Source organism: Oncorhynchus masou, chromosome 5 (genome assembly GCF_036934945.1).
Source record: "Oncorhynchus masou masou isolate Uvic2021 chromosome 5, UVic_Omas_1.1, whole genome shotgun sequence".
NCBI classification, from domain to species: Eukaryota; Metazoa; Chordata; class Actinopteri; order Salmoniformes; family Salmonidae; genus Oncorhynchus; species Oncorhynchus masou.
The window spans coordinates 53,242,472-53,256,457 of record NC_088216.1 but is presented as its reverse complement, the minus strand read 5'-3'; the positions used below and the strand labels follow the sequence as shown (position 1 = coordinate 53,256,457).

The window sequence follows — 13,986 nt, the reverse complement described above, 5'->3', positions numbered from 1 at the left end:
CAGCTCGGGGATTTGAACTTGCAACCTTTCGGTTACCAGTCCAACGCTCTAACCACTAGGCTACCCTGCATTGAGATCTTCACACACAGCAGAACTGCTATCCCCAAATGTAACCATACTTGCTGAACTCCTCCTTCACTGCTAATGCCTTTAGCTTTTTTTATCATGCCCTCTTCCTCTTGTCATTTTAAGAATTTAATCTTTGAATTAAAATATCTCTTTCTGCCAACATGTTTTTAACAGCAAAATGGTCATATATTATAGATTTTATATTGACAGAAAATATATTTTTAATAGAAACGTGCATTTTTGTCGGAGCAGGTCAATTAACATTTGCTCTCCATTTCTTCCTCCGTGTCCCTCCTTCTCCCTCCCTTAGGCCCCTCACTGTGAGCATGCCTTCTGCAATGCCTGCATCACCCAGTGGTTCTCGCAGCAGCAGATATGCCCCGTGGACCGCAGCGTGGTGACGCTGGCCCACCTGCGTCCCGTGCCCCGCATCATGCGCAACATGCTCTCCAAGCTGCAAATCAACTGCGACAACGCCGGCTTTGGCTGTGTTGCCGTGCTGCGCCTGGACCAGCTGCAGTCTCACCTCAGGGACTGCCAGCACAACCCCAAGAGGCCCGTCCAGTGCGAGCAGGGCTGCGGGTGAGTGGGGTTGGCTCCAACAAAGGCGTTCGCTAAAACTCTATTTTGGGGCATGTTTTGTTACTAATTTAAATGATATAGGTAAAGCTGTGAAACTGAATGTCATCTGTATGAACACAACCAAAGAGGGGGGTGAGAATCAGGTTGGGAAACTCTGCTGTAGGTGAGTAGCGCTACTGGGTCTGGGTTAGTAGGTGTAGGGTATTGGCTAAAGGTTGTAGTTAGTTTACTGGGGCTGTGGGTGAGTTGGTTGCACTAAAAGGCGGCTGCTGAGTTATGTCCTCCCTCTTTCTCCCTCAGTCTAGAGATGCCTAAAGATGAGGCGTCTAGCCATAACTGCATCAAACACCTGCGCAGCGTCGTGCAGCAACAGCAGGGCAAGATCGCAGACCTGGAGAAGGCCTCTGCTGAACACAAGCACCAGCTAGCGGAGCAGGTTTGTGTGTGTCTGCATTTGTACGTATGTGTGCATGTTCATGCCTGCGTATGTGCAGTACCAGTCAAAAGTTTGGATACGCCTACTCATTCCAGGGTTTTTCTTTATTTTCACTATTTTCTACATTGTATAATAATAGTGAAGACATCAAAACTATGAAATAACACATGGAATCGTGTAGTAACTAAAAGTGTTAAACAAATCAAAGTATATTTTATAAGTAGCCACCCTTTGCCTAGATGACAGCTTTGCACACTCTTGGCATTCTCTCAACCAGCTTCATGAGTTAGTCACCTGGAATGCATTTCAATTAACAGGTGTGCCTTGTTAGTTTGTGGACTTTATTTTCTTCTTAATGCATTTGAGCCAATCAGTTGTGTTGTGACAAGGTAGGGGTTGTATAAAGAAGATAGCCCTATTTGGTAAAAGACCAAATCCATATTATGGCAAGAACAGCTCAAATAAGCAGAGATGACAGTCCATTACTTTGACTGACCTTCGTGTCTTAATCTGGAAAATTTCAAGAACTTTTAAAGTTTCTTTAAGTGCAGACGAAAAAAAACATCAAGCGCTACAATGAAACTGGCTCTCATGAGGACTGCCACAGGAAAGGAAGACCCAGAGTTACCTCTGCTTCAGAGGATAAGTTCATTAGAGTGACCAGCCTCAGAAATTGCAGCCCAAATAAATGCTTTACAGAGTTTAAGAAACAGACACATCTCAACATCAACTGTTCAAAGGAGAGTGCGTGAATCAGGCCTTCATGGTCGAATTACTGCAAAGAAACCACTACTAAAGCACACCAATAAGAAAAAGAGACTTGCTTGGGCTAAGAAACACGAGCAATGGACATTCGACTGATGGTAATCTGTCCTTTGGTCTGATGAGTCCAAATTTGAGATTTTTGGTTTCAACCCCCATGTCTTTGGGAGACGCATATTAGGTGACTGATGATCTCCGCTTGTGTAGTTCCCACTGGGAAGTATGTAGGTTGGGGGGCTTCACTGTTGACACTGTTAGTGATTTATTTAGAATTCAAGTCACACTTAACCAGTTTGGCTACCACAGCATTCTGCAGCCATACGCCATCCCATCTGGTTTGTGCTTAGTGGGACTATCATTTGTTTTTCAACAGGACAATGACCCAACACACCTCTAGGCAGGGGTGCCGCCAGGGGTTTTGTGCCCCATGAAAAGATATCATTTTGGGCCCCACCACCACAGGCCACACCAACCCTGCGCAATTGCTGTAACCACACACCTCCAGAACCCAATTGACCCGTTCAAAGCTTTAAATAGCTACCTTTGCATGCTTGCAACTCTGTTGTTGTCCAATATTTGCTGTACGATATTTACTGACAGTGAGCTGTGAAAATATAACACTGTGCAGACATGCATGCAACATTCTGCATACAGTGGAATTCACTATTTGACGCAAGACTGATGCCCTCTATAAGAAATTGTCATTTTAATGGGAAAATTCTTGAATGGAAAATTCTCTTAACATTAATGAATAACTTAAAATAAATATAAATTCAATTAAAATAAATCATCATCTATAGAATGATATAACAAATAACATAATACTAAGTATACCTACCATTTTTGAATTAAGTATACCTACCAACTAGAAAATAAGTGGCTGTAAAAGTGGAAATGGAAATAATAAGGCCTGATGGTGGTGCTAGAGGAAAGGTCAAGTGGTCACCAAATCAATATTAATTCTTCAGATTGGGGTCTTGATTGTGCACAACTAATTGTATGGCAATCCAGCCATTACTTTGAGATATATCCTGTTCTCAGTCTGTTCTCAGTCTTGTTCTCAGCCTGTCGGCATTATGTGATCCAATATCCATATCCATGCCATTTAACAGTTATCACTGGCCCTTACTCACCAAGAGCCCAGCGCTGAGCCTTCTTGCTAGCAAAGTCACTGATCAAGTCTTTGAAGTCCAGGTTTCTAGCTAACTGGCTTTCAATGGACAGCATGGCAAGACTGCAATGCCTGTCCTGGGACATAGTGGACATGCACCCACCTTCCTCCTTTTCTTTCTTTTTGGTTTTGGAAGACAGATTTTCTTTAAGAAGCTAAGACATGATGCTCCACTGGCTCTCTCTCCTCACTCGGAATTCACAGCTAGCAAGTACCATTCGCACCTGGTTTCGGGGCAGGACTGAATTATTTCATGTAAATCGAGGGGGGCAATACAGAGGCTCTCTGGATGTTTTACTTTTTGCCAAAAACAAGAAAAGAAAAAGAAACTGTTAGATTTATAAATAAAATATTATATTAATGATAGGTACGTTTTCTTCAATATTAAATTAACCTAATGTTCTAAAACATTTTAGGGCTCCTTTTAGTCACAGGCCCTTAGAATCGTCCTAACTTTCCCCCCTATACGGTGCCCCTGCCTCCAGGCTGTGTAAGGGCAATTTGACCAAGGAGGGTGGTTGTGTGCTGCATCAGATGACCAGGCCTCCACAATCACCTCAACCCAATTGAGATAATTTGGGATGGGTTGGACTGCAGAGTGAAGAAAAACAGCCAAGAAGTGCCCTGCATATGTGGGAACTCCTTTAAGACTGTTGGAAAAGCATTCCATGTGAAGCTGGTTGAGAGAAAGCCAAGAGTGTGCACAAGGTGGCTACTTAAATATAAAATATATTTTGTTTAACACTTGTTTGGTTACCTACATGATTCCATATGTGTTATTTCATAGTTTGATGTCTTCACTATTATTCTACAATGTAGAAAATAGTAAATCATAAAGAAAAACCCTTGAATGAGTATTGTGTGTCCAAACTTTTGACTGGTACTGTAAGTGTGCTTATGCTTTCACTGGTGTGTGTCAGTGCCTGTACATCTGAGTCTATCTGGTTGATATTGCGTCAGCATTGACTGCTAGCCCATTGTGGTGTCTCCTCTCTGCCTCCAGAAACGGGACATCCAGTTACTGAAGGCGTACATGAGGGCCATCCGCAGTGCCAACCCCAACCTGCAGAACCTGGAGGACACCATTGAGTACAATGAGATCCTGGAGTGAGTGGATTATTAAGCACTGTGGTGCACAGAACACTTCACAATCAGACAGTATAACTTACTATGCTGTAGGGGGCTGCATTCCCGCGGGACCCGACAGATCATTGCGGCACGGTCAACATTTTTCATGCTGCGGTCAGTCAGACAGACAACTTTGGGATTCAAATATTTTTGGGTCCTGCAGATTAAGGCTATTTGGAAACGGTCATCTTTCTGTTTTGTATGCGTTAGCCAATCTATTGTATTAAAATCACCTCTTTGTCACACTATTCACCTTCATAATTCTCTGCTTCAAGTTCAGTATCCTATGGGCTACCTCTCCTAGTTGGGCATTCAAGATCAAGTGCACTTATAAGGCTATATAACAGTGCCTTCATAAAGTTTCACACACCTTTACCTTTTCCCCATTTTGTTGTTACAGCCTTTTTTTATATATATATATATATATATATTTTTTTTTTTTTAAATGGTTTCAATGGAGATTTTGTGTCACTGGTCTACACACAATACCCCATAAAGTTGAATTATGTTCTTAGAAAATTTGACTAATTAAAAATTAAAAGCTGATATGTCTTGTCAATCAATAAGTATTCAACCCCTTTGTTATGTATGGCAAGCCTAAATAAGTTCAGGAGTAAAAATGTGCTTAATTCACAAGTTGTATGGACTTACTGTCTGCAATAACAGTGTTTAACATTAATATTTTTGGAATGACTCTGTCCCCAACATACAATTATCAGTGAAGCAGTGTATTTCAAACACCGATTCAACCACAGAGACCAGGGAAGTTTTTCAATGCCTCAAAAGAAGGGCACCTATTGGTAGATTCTTAAAAAAGCAGACATGGAATATCCCTTTGAGCATGGTGAAGTTATTAATTACACTTTGGATGGTGTATCAATATACCCAGTCACTACTAACATACAGGCATCCTTCCTAACTCAGTTGCCGGAGAGGTAGGAAACCGCTCAGGGATTTCACCATGAGGCCAATGGTGACTTTAAAATAGTTACAGAGTTGAATGACTATGATAGGAGAACTGAGGATGGGTCAACAACATTGTAGTTACTCTACAATACTAACCTAATTGACATAGTGAAAATAAGGAACTCTGTACAGAATAAAAAATATTCCAAAACATGCATCCTGTTTACAAAATGTAGAGTAAATCAAGGGTCATGAATACTTTCTGAAGGCACTGTATGTGTGATCTCAATTAAATGCATGGGCCGAGATGCACGGCACAGTTACAGGGATTTTGTTTGCCATTGAAATCCTTGGGCTGGCTAGCTTTTTTTAATTTTTTTTTTTTTTAAATATAAATTACAAAAAAAATCTGTACTGATTTTGTTTGAGCAAAGGAGCACAGCATTAGCCATAGCAAAATACATTGAATTGTATGAAATTTGCTTTAAAACGGCAACATTTTCTCTCAGCTCCATGAAGAAATGTGTAGAATTGCAGGAAATTGGCTTAAAAATGCATCAATGTCTATCTACACTGCCAAGATGGGGGGTCCTCTAAAATGTTATCTGAACTGCCAACTCCACCACCTAAGCCCCTTTTTTGATCCAGAAAAACCCAGAGTTATCTTTCCAAGGCAGTTAACATAAATATGATTTAGGCTACAGTGTCTGGAAATAAATATTGATAATGAAACGAAGTGGAGGGTGCTCAACCAACATGAGTCAAGGTGCAACCCAAAAAATGCTATCATCATTCAAAAGGAAAAGGCACCTTTCCCGTTTTATCAGCTTAAATATTAATACCCCTTTTTTTTTGTATCTGCCACAAATAGTCCCGCTCCGAGAAGGTGGGTCATAGGCTATGCAAAATGTAAGCGAATGTGCATGTGTCCACTCATCATTCGTACTACTCCTCTCCTAGTTAGTAGATCAGGTGCGCGTGTGGTCTTTAAATAGAGCAGGCTATATGCATGGGCGGAGCAACATGTGGCACTAATCTTTCCAAGGGAAATGTACTTCCTAAATATGATGTAAGCTATAGTTTAGGCCAACTACATTGACTGGAAATAAATATTGGTCACCCATATTTGTCTCTGCCTGCAAATCGTCCCGCTTCTATTAAGGTAGGCGATGTTATACAAAAAACATAGTTTAAGAGAAAGTCTGTTCTTGTTTCAACTCTCTTTCAAACTACGTCTAGCCTAGTGGCTGATGTAGCCCAGTACCTAATACTGATAGCCTAAAGTAATGGACCACGTGAGAATCTCTGGTAACCTATTTCTTGGATTATTTTTTGCAAATTTGAATATTGCCTATCGAGTGCAACATTGCTGGGACCATTGCTGCTCAGCGAGGTGTGTCACATATGCCTAAAATAACATTTGGGTGACTGCGGTCGGCTTCACTACCAGTTCTTGTTGATGGGAGTTGGACAAAAAGCCAGCGGGAGCAGGCGGGTGCGGTATGAAAAGCTTCATGAGGGGGATGAAGAAATCAGTTCTGCGCAGACCTCTGCTACGCTGCAACACTTTGCACTTTTGAGGCATATTCATGAATTATGTTGATTATAATAACCATTATAATAGCCCAACTCTCCTCTCATCCTCTCCTCCTAGGTGGGTGAACTCCCTCCAGCCGGCTCGCGTCACCCGCTGGGGCGGCATGATCTCAACGCCAGACGCTGTCCTCCAGGCGGTCATCAAACGCTCGCTCATCGACAGCGGCTGCCCGCCTTCCATCGTCAACGACCTTATCGAGAATGCCCATGAGAGGAACTGGCCCGCCGGCCTGGCCACGCTGGAAACGCGGCAGATGAACCGGCGCTACTATGAGAATTACGTGGCCAAGCGTATCCCGGGGAAACAGGCGGTGGTGGTGATGGCCTGTGAGAACCAGCATATGGGGGAGGACATGATCCTGGAGCCAGGCCTGGTCATGATCTTTGCCCATGGGGTGGAGGAGATACTATGACCCGGCTGGGGGTGGTGGAGAGCAGAGAGGGGGAGACTGTCTGACCTGAATTGAACAAAGGAGAGGAGGGAGCAGCGGATGCTATGACACTGATGTCTGCATACTGAATGGCACCCTATTCCCCATAGGCCCTGGTCAAAAGTAGTGCAACTATATAGGGAATAGGGTGCCATTTTGAATGTAGCCTATGACACAGCAAGAGCAGGGGAAGATCCTATGACAGAGCAGGTTTTAAGAAGATATGACACCAATAGAAGGCTTTAGAGGGTTAACTATGACAATCGGGGGAATGGTAGTATCGAGTGGGGGTGTTGGAGGGACAGGTAAAAAATTGTTGGGGGGGAGAAAGAGTCTCCAACTAAGAGGGAAGAGGAAATAGAAGTGTGAAGGGTAAACATCCTGAAGGAGACACACTAAATCAGGATTACCCTGCTCTCTCTGCCTTAAACACATTTTTTATTTAGAGAAATTAAAACTTAACATGGATTGATCAGTCATAGGAAAAAACAAACAAACAAGATTGTAGCATAATCTGCCTTCTCCCCGCCCCCACTGCTGCTGACAAAATATCCCATTGGCTGACTATAATGAGATGACTCATCGGCCCCCTCTATGGCTTCCAGTTATATATGACATAGAGAATTATAGAGGCCTCTAATGGCCAAAAGGCCGTATTAGCATGGGCAGCGCCATTGAGGCCTTCCACCATTTTAATGTCGTCAACTGGGTTGGTCTTCCAACATCATTGGCTGGTGAACCTGTTGGAGTCATGTCCAAAATTGACTACTTCAAAATTGAGATTGCCTCAATGGCACTGCCCATGCTGTCAGATGCTATAATGGCACAGAAACAAAAAGTAATTTCTCTCTATGGTGCGACTTCATCAGAAACTCATTTATCAATAATAAAGCGAACATATATGCAATCTAAGCATACTTCATTGCAAAGTCCAAAAACTTTTTCTTTTTTATTGAAACTATCTGTTGGATTTCAAGTCAACACATTTCTTCAGATTGTTCTTAAGAAAGCTCAGGACCCCTTTAAGACAGATGTTTTCTTTCTGTATCTATTACCATGGCATTCTCTCTTTGGGCCAGAAAATGTGGGTTATTTCCTGTTTAGGAGAAGGAATGCATGCTGGGATTGGTTAAGTGAATCCTATTGGATGTGCTCTGCTGTATGTGAGCCCTGGGAGGCACATAGAAAGGGGGAACTGCTGAACATATACACAGAGCACGTTGATCGCCATTGTTTGCAAGGACGTTTGGACCAACTACATTTCCCATCATTACTGCATCACCTTCCTCTTTGTCAACAACAGACCTTGTTCCTCCTTGGGATGCAGAGCTGATCAAGAATGTCACTCAAACGGTGGGAAAAGGAGTAGTGGATGGACAGAGTCCTGGTGAAGGGTGTGGACTTGGATATTTTTTAAATTAAAAAAAATTGACGGACTTGAGTTTCATGCCTTATATTTTTGTAAAGTTATTGTGTATTTGATTTTCTGAGTTATTGAGTGTCCTATGTTGAACTTTTTCTTTTTATGATGCAATCTATATAGTTGGTGTGAAATGGGTCCAATTTGTATGAAAACTAAGCATTTTATCCATAGCAATTATGTAAAAATTTACATCAACCAAAAGACTTCGGTTTTTGTTAAATTATTTTAATTTGGTTTACCTTGTCAAAAAGCATAAACCTAACACCACCGTATGTCATGTAGCTTATTCTAATATTTTGTGTCCAGTCATACATTAAGTACTTCTCTGTGGCGTTGGTGATTTGTAATGTTGTTCCCGGATGAGGTTAGGTGATTTGTCACCCTGAATACATCACCACAGTGAGCAAAGATGTTACTGCTACTTTTTTCCCTAACAGTTTAGACTATTCTGGCTTAAATCATTCAAGCAGTGATAGTCTACTGGCATGCTTTCATGTCAGCATTTTTATTGATTATTGTATAACTCACTTGTTCGTTTGCGAACAAAACTATTGATTTGTGTTACTTCCAACTAATGAACACAAGTTCACACACACATTTTAGCTCAGCTTATTCTGGAAAAGAATTAAATTCATTTTCTGGGGGTGACTGAATAAAAATTGACACACACACACTCAGAGGAAGTAGTTGAAGCTTAACCAAGGTCTAGACTCCTCCTGAGAGCTGCTACAAAGCTGGAACATAGCCTTAATCCACTTCCTCACTCCGCATGGCTGGCTCTCTTTGCTCTGTCAGTTAGGTGCCTTGATATGATACATGTATGGAACTAAAACTCCAGTCCTGAAGGGCTGTGTGTCGAGCCAAGTATACATCTCAAGCTGTTTTTTTTTTACATTTACTTTAATGGTATTGTACTCTTACTTCTTTTGGACACCCAAATCAAAGGCTTGTAAAGTGATTTGAAGTAATGGGGTTAGTGAGATGAGATCACTAAGTAGCTTGTCGAGCATAGGTACACACAAACATCCCTCCAAGACTTGCGTTTCCGATCCTTGCTATTATTCTTTGTAGTGTTATGTGGCTTTGTCACCTGTGCAGATTCAGTGAGAATCAATGGTATGAATAGAGGGCTTTGTCTTTTCCTAGAGGATGGCTGAACTACAATACGGTCAACAAAAAGGAGATGGACAAAGTGTTGATAAAACTTCTGAATAATTAATGAAGGATTAATGGCTAGAACCTCCACTTTCCTATTCAGAAATGTAGAGAGCAATGAGAGACTGGGAAAATATATATTTTGATGTTAAATACTGCAATCTAGGGTGTATTTACTAGGAACCAAATGCAAGCAAACGGGTCAAAACGAGGACGGCTTGACCTGAACTTGTCCAATAAGAAAGGGCTGGTTTTAGTTTCAATGTTGTCCGTTGCGAAACGTTTTGCTACATGCCCTTAGGAATACACCCCTGTAGTCAAGAACTGACTGGGGTGTATTCATTATGTCTTGCAATGGAAATGTTTACCGTTTGATACCAGCAGGGAGGGCCCAACCTGAATTTGTCCAATAGAAACTAGTTTTCATTGTAAAACATCTTCCGTTTGCAGTGAACGGGATCGCAACAGAATCTGTGTAATGAATACACCTGTCTGCCTTTTTATATGCAGTAGTCTTGTGAATGTTGTGTGTGTTACTGTGATGATGATGTTTAATAATATCACAGAACTGGGGAAGAATTACACATGTATTGTAAATTTAAGATTTATTGTAAATAGCTCGCTATCATATCAATATACATATACTGAGGCACTTCGATTTCTGTATCTATCCATATAAATTTAGATTTTGTGAGATTTGTGGTTTCATTAAAAGCTGATAAGAATTCCTGGTTGTTTGGAATGTTGTATGTTTATTTTATTACTAAACCTTTTGTGTATATATAAATAAGGGAATAAAATGTATTTCCAAATACAAGGGGAAATCTTCGTGAAAAACATTCAAGTAAAAAGGTCTAAACCATGTTTCAACTTGTTCATGTATTGAAGTCATATTGATGATGAAATATTCCACCTGCATTTTATTTATTTGTTATTAGCATCAAATATAACTAAATATACAGTCAAACTTTACAACACAGTATACAAAATAAGAAACTTTATAGTCAGGGATATAAATCTAATTTTATTGGTCACATGCAGATGTTATTGCGGGTGTAGCGAAATGATTGTAATACACATTTAAACAAAAATACATAAGACCTCACAGGTATTTCGTTTTTTAATTTTTTTTATTCCATTTTAAAAACTAAGAATCTTGGCTTTTCTTTAGCCCACCTGCATGTATGTATAACATATTTACCATACATAAAGATATTAATTATGCATATTTTGTTCTGATCTAAATCCTGGTTATTAAATAAAAGTAAAACATCTTTACCATCAAGCTTAACCCTATCACCAATTGATCTAAAAAATAAATGCTCAAGATCTGTCCCAAAAAATCTTTGTACAAATACAATAATAAATGGCCGTTTTCCATCTGCCCTGTGATTGCAGCCTGGCTGACGCGACCCACGTGACTCACAGCGCAAGGAGAGCTGGGGTGTAATCATTAGTCCGAACAGTTGCAAAACGTTCAACGAGAGTTTCTATTGGACAAATCTAGGTAGCTGCCTCCCCGTTCTGCTAAGGCATTACAATGAATCCTGTCGATGAATGCCCCGCCCTCAAAGGCACATGAGCCTGAGGATGTGACTGAAGGAGGGGTTGTTTTGATTTATTTTTGTATTTGGTAGTATCTCAATACCCCGTACCGTAGGTGGCGGCAATACACCAATAGATGTAGTCTGTCATAAAACTTTAAAAGAAGAACAATCGGTGTAATAAATAAAAACGTGTTTTCGATGTAGGTGTCAGCCAGACTACTGTGATTTTTTTTTTATTGCCCCCATATTGTAACAACGTTTACATATTCACGACATTGTATTCTTCCTCACCTGTCCATTCGATAACAATTCCGTGGCTCTTGTATGTTTAATCTGTAGTAGCCTATTCTGTCAATTATCCATCGTCAAACGCGAGAAGCCCCCCCCCCTCTGTCACAATGGATTACGTTACCCCTTAAATTACACTCCATTTCCCAAAATGTAGATAGGAACTGTCCTATAATACTGTCACCAAGGGGGTGCTAGTGTAATTGTCGCAAACTGAAAGCCCTTCCCCGCCCACTAATCCCTTGGATTTATATAATGCTCTAATACACTAACAACTACTGCTCATTTAGTTGTGGCCACAGCAGTCGCTTAGCCGTCCTAACCATCCATATTCGACCGAATTCTACTGTGGATAGCGGGTTTCTTTCGGGTCCACTTGTCCCTCGTCACCAGAGCCATCCATTAGGACGCACTTCACCAAAGTAAGCTGTTATTACATTCCCTTACAATTGATTCGTCTTCACCTGTAAACAATGAGTGTAGCCTACTGAAAGAGCAATGACCATATGTCGATACCACGCAATGTGTAGGCTTTGGCATCGGATGGTTTTTTAATTGTTTACATTTTTTATTATTTTCCATAAAAGGTCAAACAACATATTTTGTCTATGCCAGCCTATCACCGCGCCCTGGACTTGTTTGACTAACAACTTGGAACTGATTTTGGCCACTTTAGTCTACAGTGTAATTTTATGTTCGACCTGTAAGACTTCCAATGTATCCATTGTCATTATTTCTCAACTCAAGTGTGTATAAATATTGGTTCGATCTGTGTAGGCTACATATGGAATGATTTACACAGAACAAAATATACATTCCATATAAAAGTAATTTTAAGGATGCTTGTGCTTTTCATACCTTCTGCTCTTAGACCAGTTTCCCTACCCTTCCCACTATTTCCTCATGGGATTCTGCTTTGTCAAAATTGTAGTGTAGGTAAAGTGTGTAGGTGACTGATTGAGTAACTCATTGTATTTGATCCTTGAGTCAACCATGCATTAGAGATGCCACAACTTCATCTCCTCATACTAGATCAAAGCTGGTGTCAAGAATCATGATGTTGGTATACTGCAGCCCACTACTGTATGTCAGAAGTTTTCCTCAACCTGGGTTTCTAAAATATTTAATCTGACATTACTATGTTAATCCAGTAAAGGACATTACAGGATGTACCCTGTCAAGATAGAATGAAATCAAATCAGGGAGTTAAACAATATACCCTTAATCCCAATGTTTGACAATTAACCCAAAACCTTCAAGCCTCTGAATTATTGTATTTTCTCTTTTTGTCATTTTGGTATAATGTAATGTATTCTATTGTCAATTGTTTCATACTAAAAAGGATACCTCTGGAATGTGACTTTAGGCTTATGTGTGTAAAATTCAATTGCAATGCAGGTGCTTCTACACCTGCATTGCTTGTTGTTTGGGGTTTTAGGCTGGGTTTCTGTACAGCACTTTGAGATATCAGCTGATGTAAGAAGGGCTATATAAATACATTTGATTTGATTTGAATTGATTTAGTGACATCCTCAAATGTAGTTATGAAATGAGCAGCAGTGTGCATTATAGTCTGTTGTTGATTCTCTCTTAAGTAATTTGATTTTCCACAAAAGTTTCCAGGCCATCGGAACAAAGTACTGACGTAGAATAAAGACATTTTCCTTGGGTGATGAGAGTCATGCTCAAATGATTCCCTTAATTGGAAGAGTAAACCCAAACAGGCAGGATTCCATTGCCTGGGCCAGCTGGAGATTCGCCATCACATTTTGCCAGTCTCTTTTCATCTGAGTATGAAACTAGAAAGTGTCCCTCAGGGATGTATTTGATTAGAACATGGTTTTGACGTTATCTTGAGATGGGGTGTGAGGAAATAACAAATGTGATAGGCATTAGAGAATTTAGGGCTTAGGTACGGTAGGAAAATGACACACTGGTAAGGAACTACACTGAGTGTACAAAACATTAATAACATCTGCTCTTTCCATGACAGACTGACCAGGTGAAAGCTATGATCCCTTATTGATGTCACTTGTTAAATCCACTTCAATCAGTGTAGATCAGGCCTGGGCAATTATTTTCCATGGAGGGCCACATTAGAATATATTTTTGTTATTGCGGGCCAGAATCATATTACAGGATTATACATCATGTGTTGACAGATATATCTACTGTAAATCACATCCAGATATGCTACTTATTTAACTTTTTTAACATGCACAGAAATAAACTATTTCCATGTTCTCCCTTTGATAGGTATTTTCATTATTAAACATGCAATGAACTACATGGAGGGAAAAGTACACTGTGCATTCAGCACCACGGACAGAACTCTTGTTAACGGTTATGCACGAGAAAGAGAGAGCTCAACATTACATTTAAACTACTCAATCAGTGTGAGGAGTGAAGTGTCTGATGGGCATTGACTAGAGCAGTGAAGCCTGGTATAGTTTCTTGCGTCGCTATGCGCAGGATTGCTGAGAGGTGAGAGT

General features: G+C 40.5%; 2 protein-coding genes across 6 annotated transcripts in view; both read left to right on the top strand.

Annotated features, from left to right (window-relative positions):
* The window catches only part of LOC135539837 (E3 ubiquitin-protein ligase NRDP1-like), a 34,010-nt gene extending 23,487 nt beyond the window's left edge, over positions 1–10,523 (top strand). For all 3 annotated transcript variants that reach the window (XM_064966004.1, XM_064966003.1, XM_064966005.1), the window contains 4 exons: positions 380–651; positions 952–1,087; positions 4,024–4,127; positions 6,709–10,523. In XM_064966004.1, coding sequence (XP_064822076.1) covers positions 380–651; positions 952–1,087; positions 4,024–4,127; positions 6,709–7,063 — 867 coding nt within the window. In that variant the 3' untranslated portion in view covers positions 7,064–10,523. The remainder of the gene's footprint in view (positions 1–379; positions 652–951; positions 1,088–4,023; positions 4,128–6,708) is intronic.
* Positions 10,524–11,709: 1,186 nt separating this feature from the next.
* Positions 11,710–13,986, top strand: part of LOC135539835 (diacylglycerol kinase alpha-like) — a 34,175-nt gene continuing 31,898 nt past the window's right edge. For all 3 annotated transcript variants that reach the window (XM_064965999.1, XM_064965998.1, XM_064965997.1), the window contains exon 1: positions 11,710–11,916. The gene's annotated coding sequence lies outside the window, so the exon portion shown is untranslated. The remainder of the gene's footprint in view (positions 11,917–13,986) is intronic.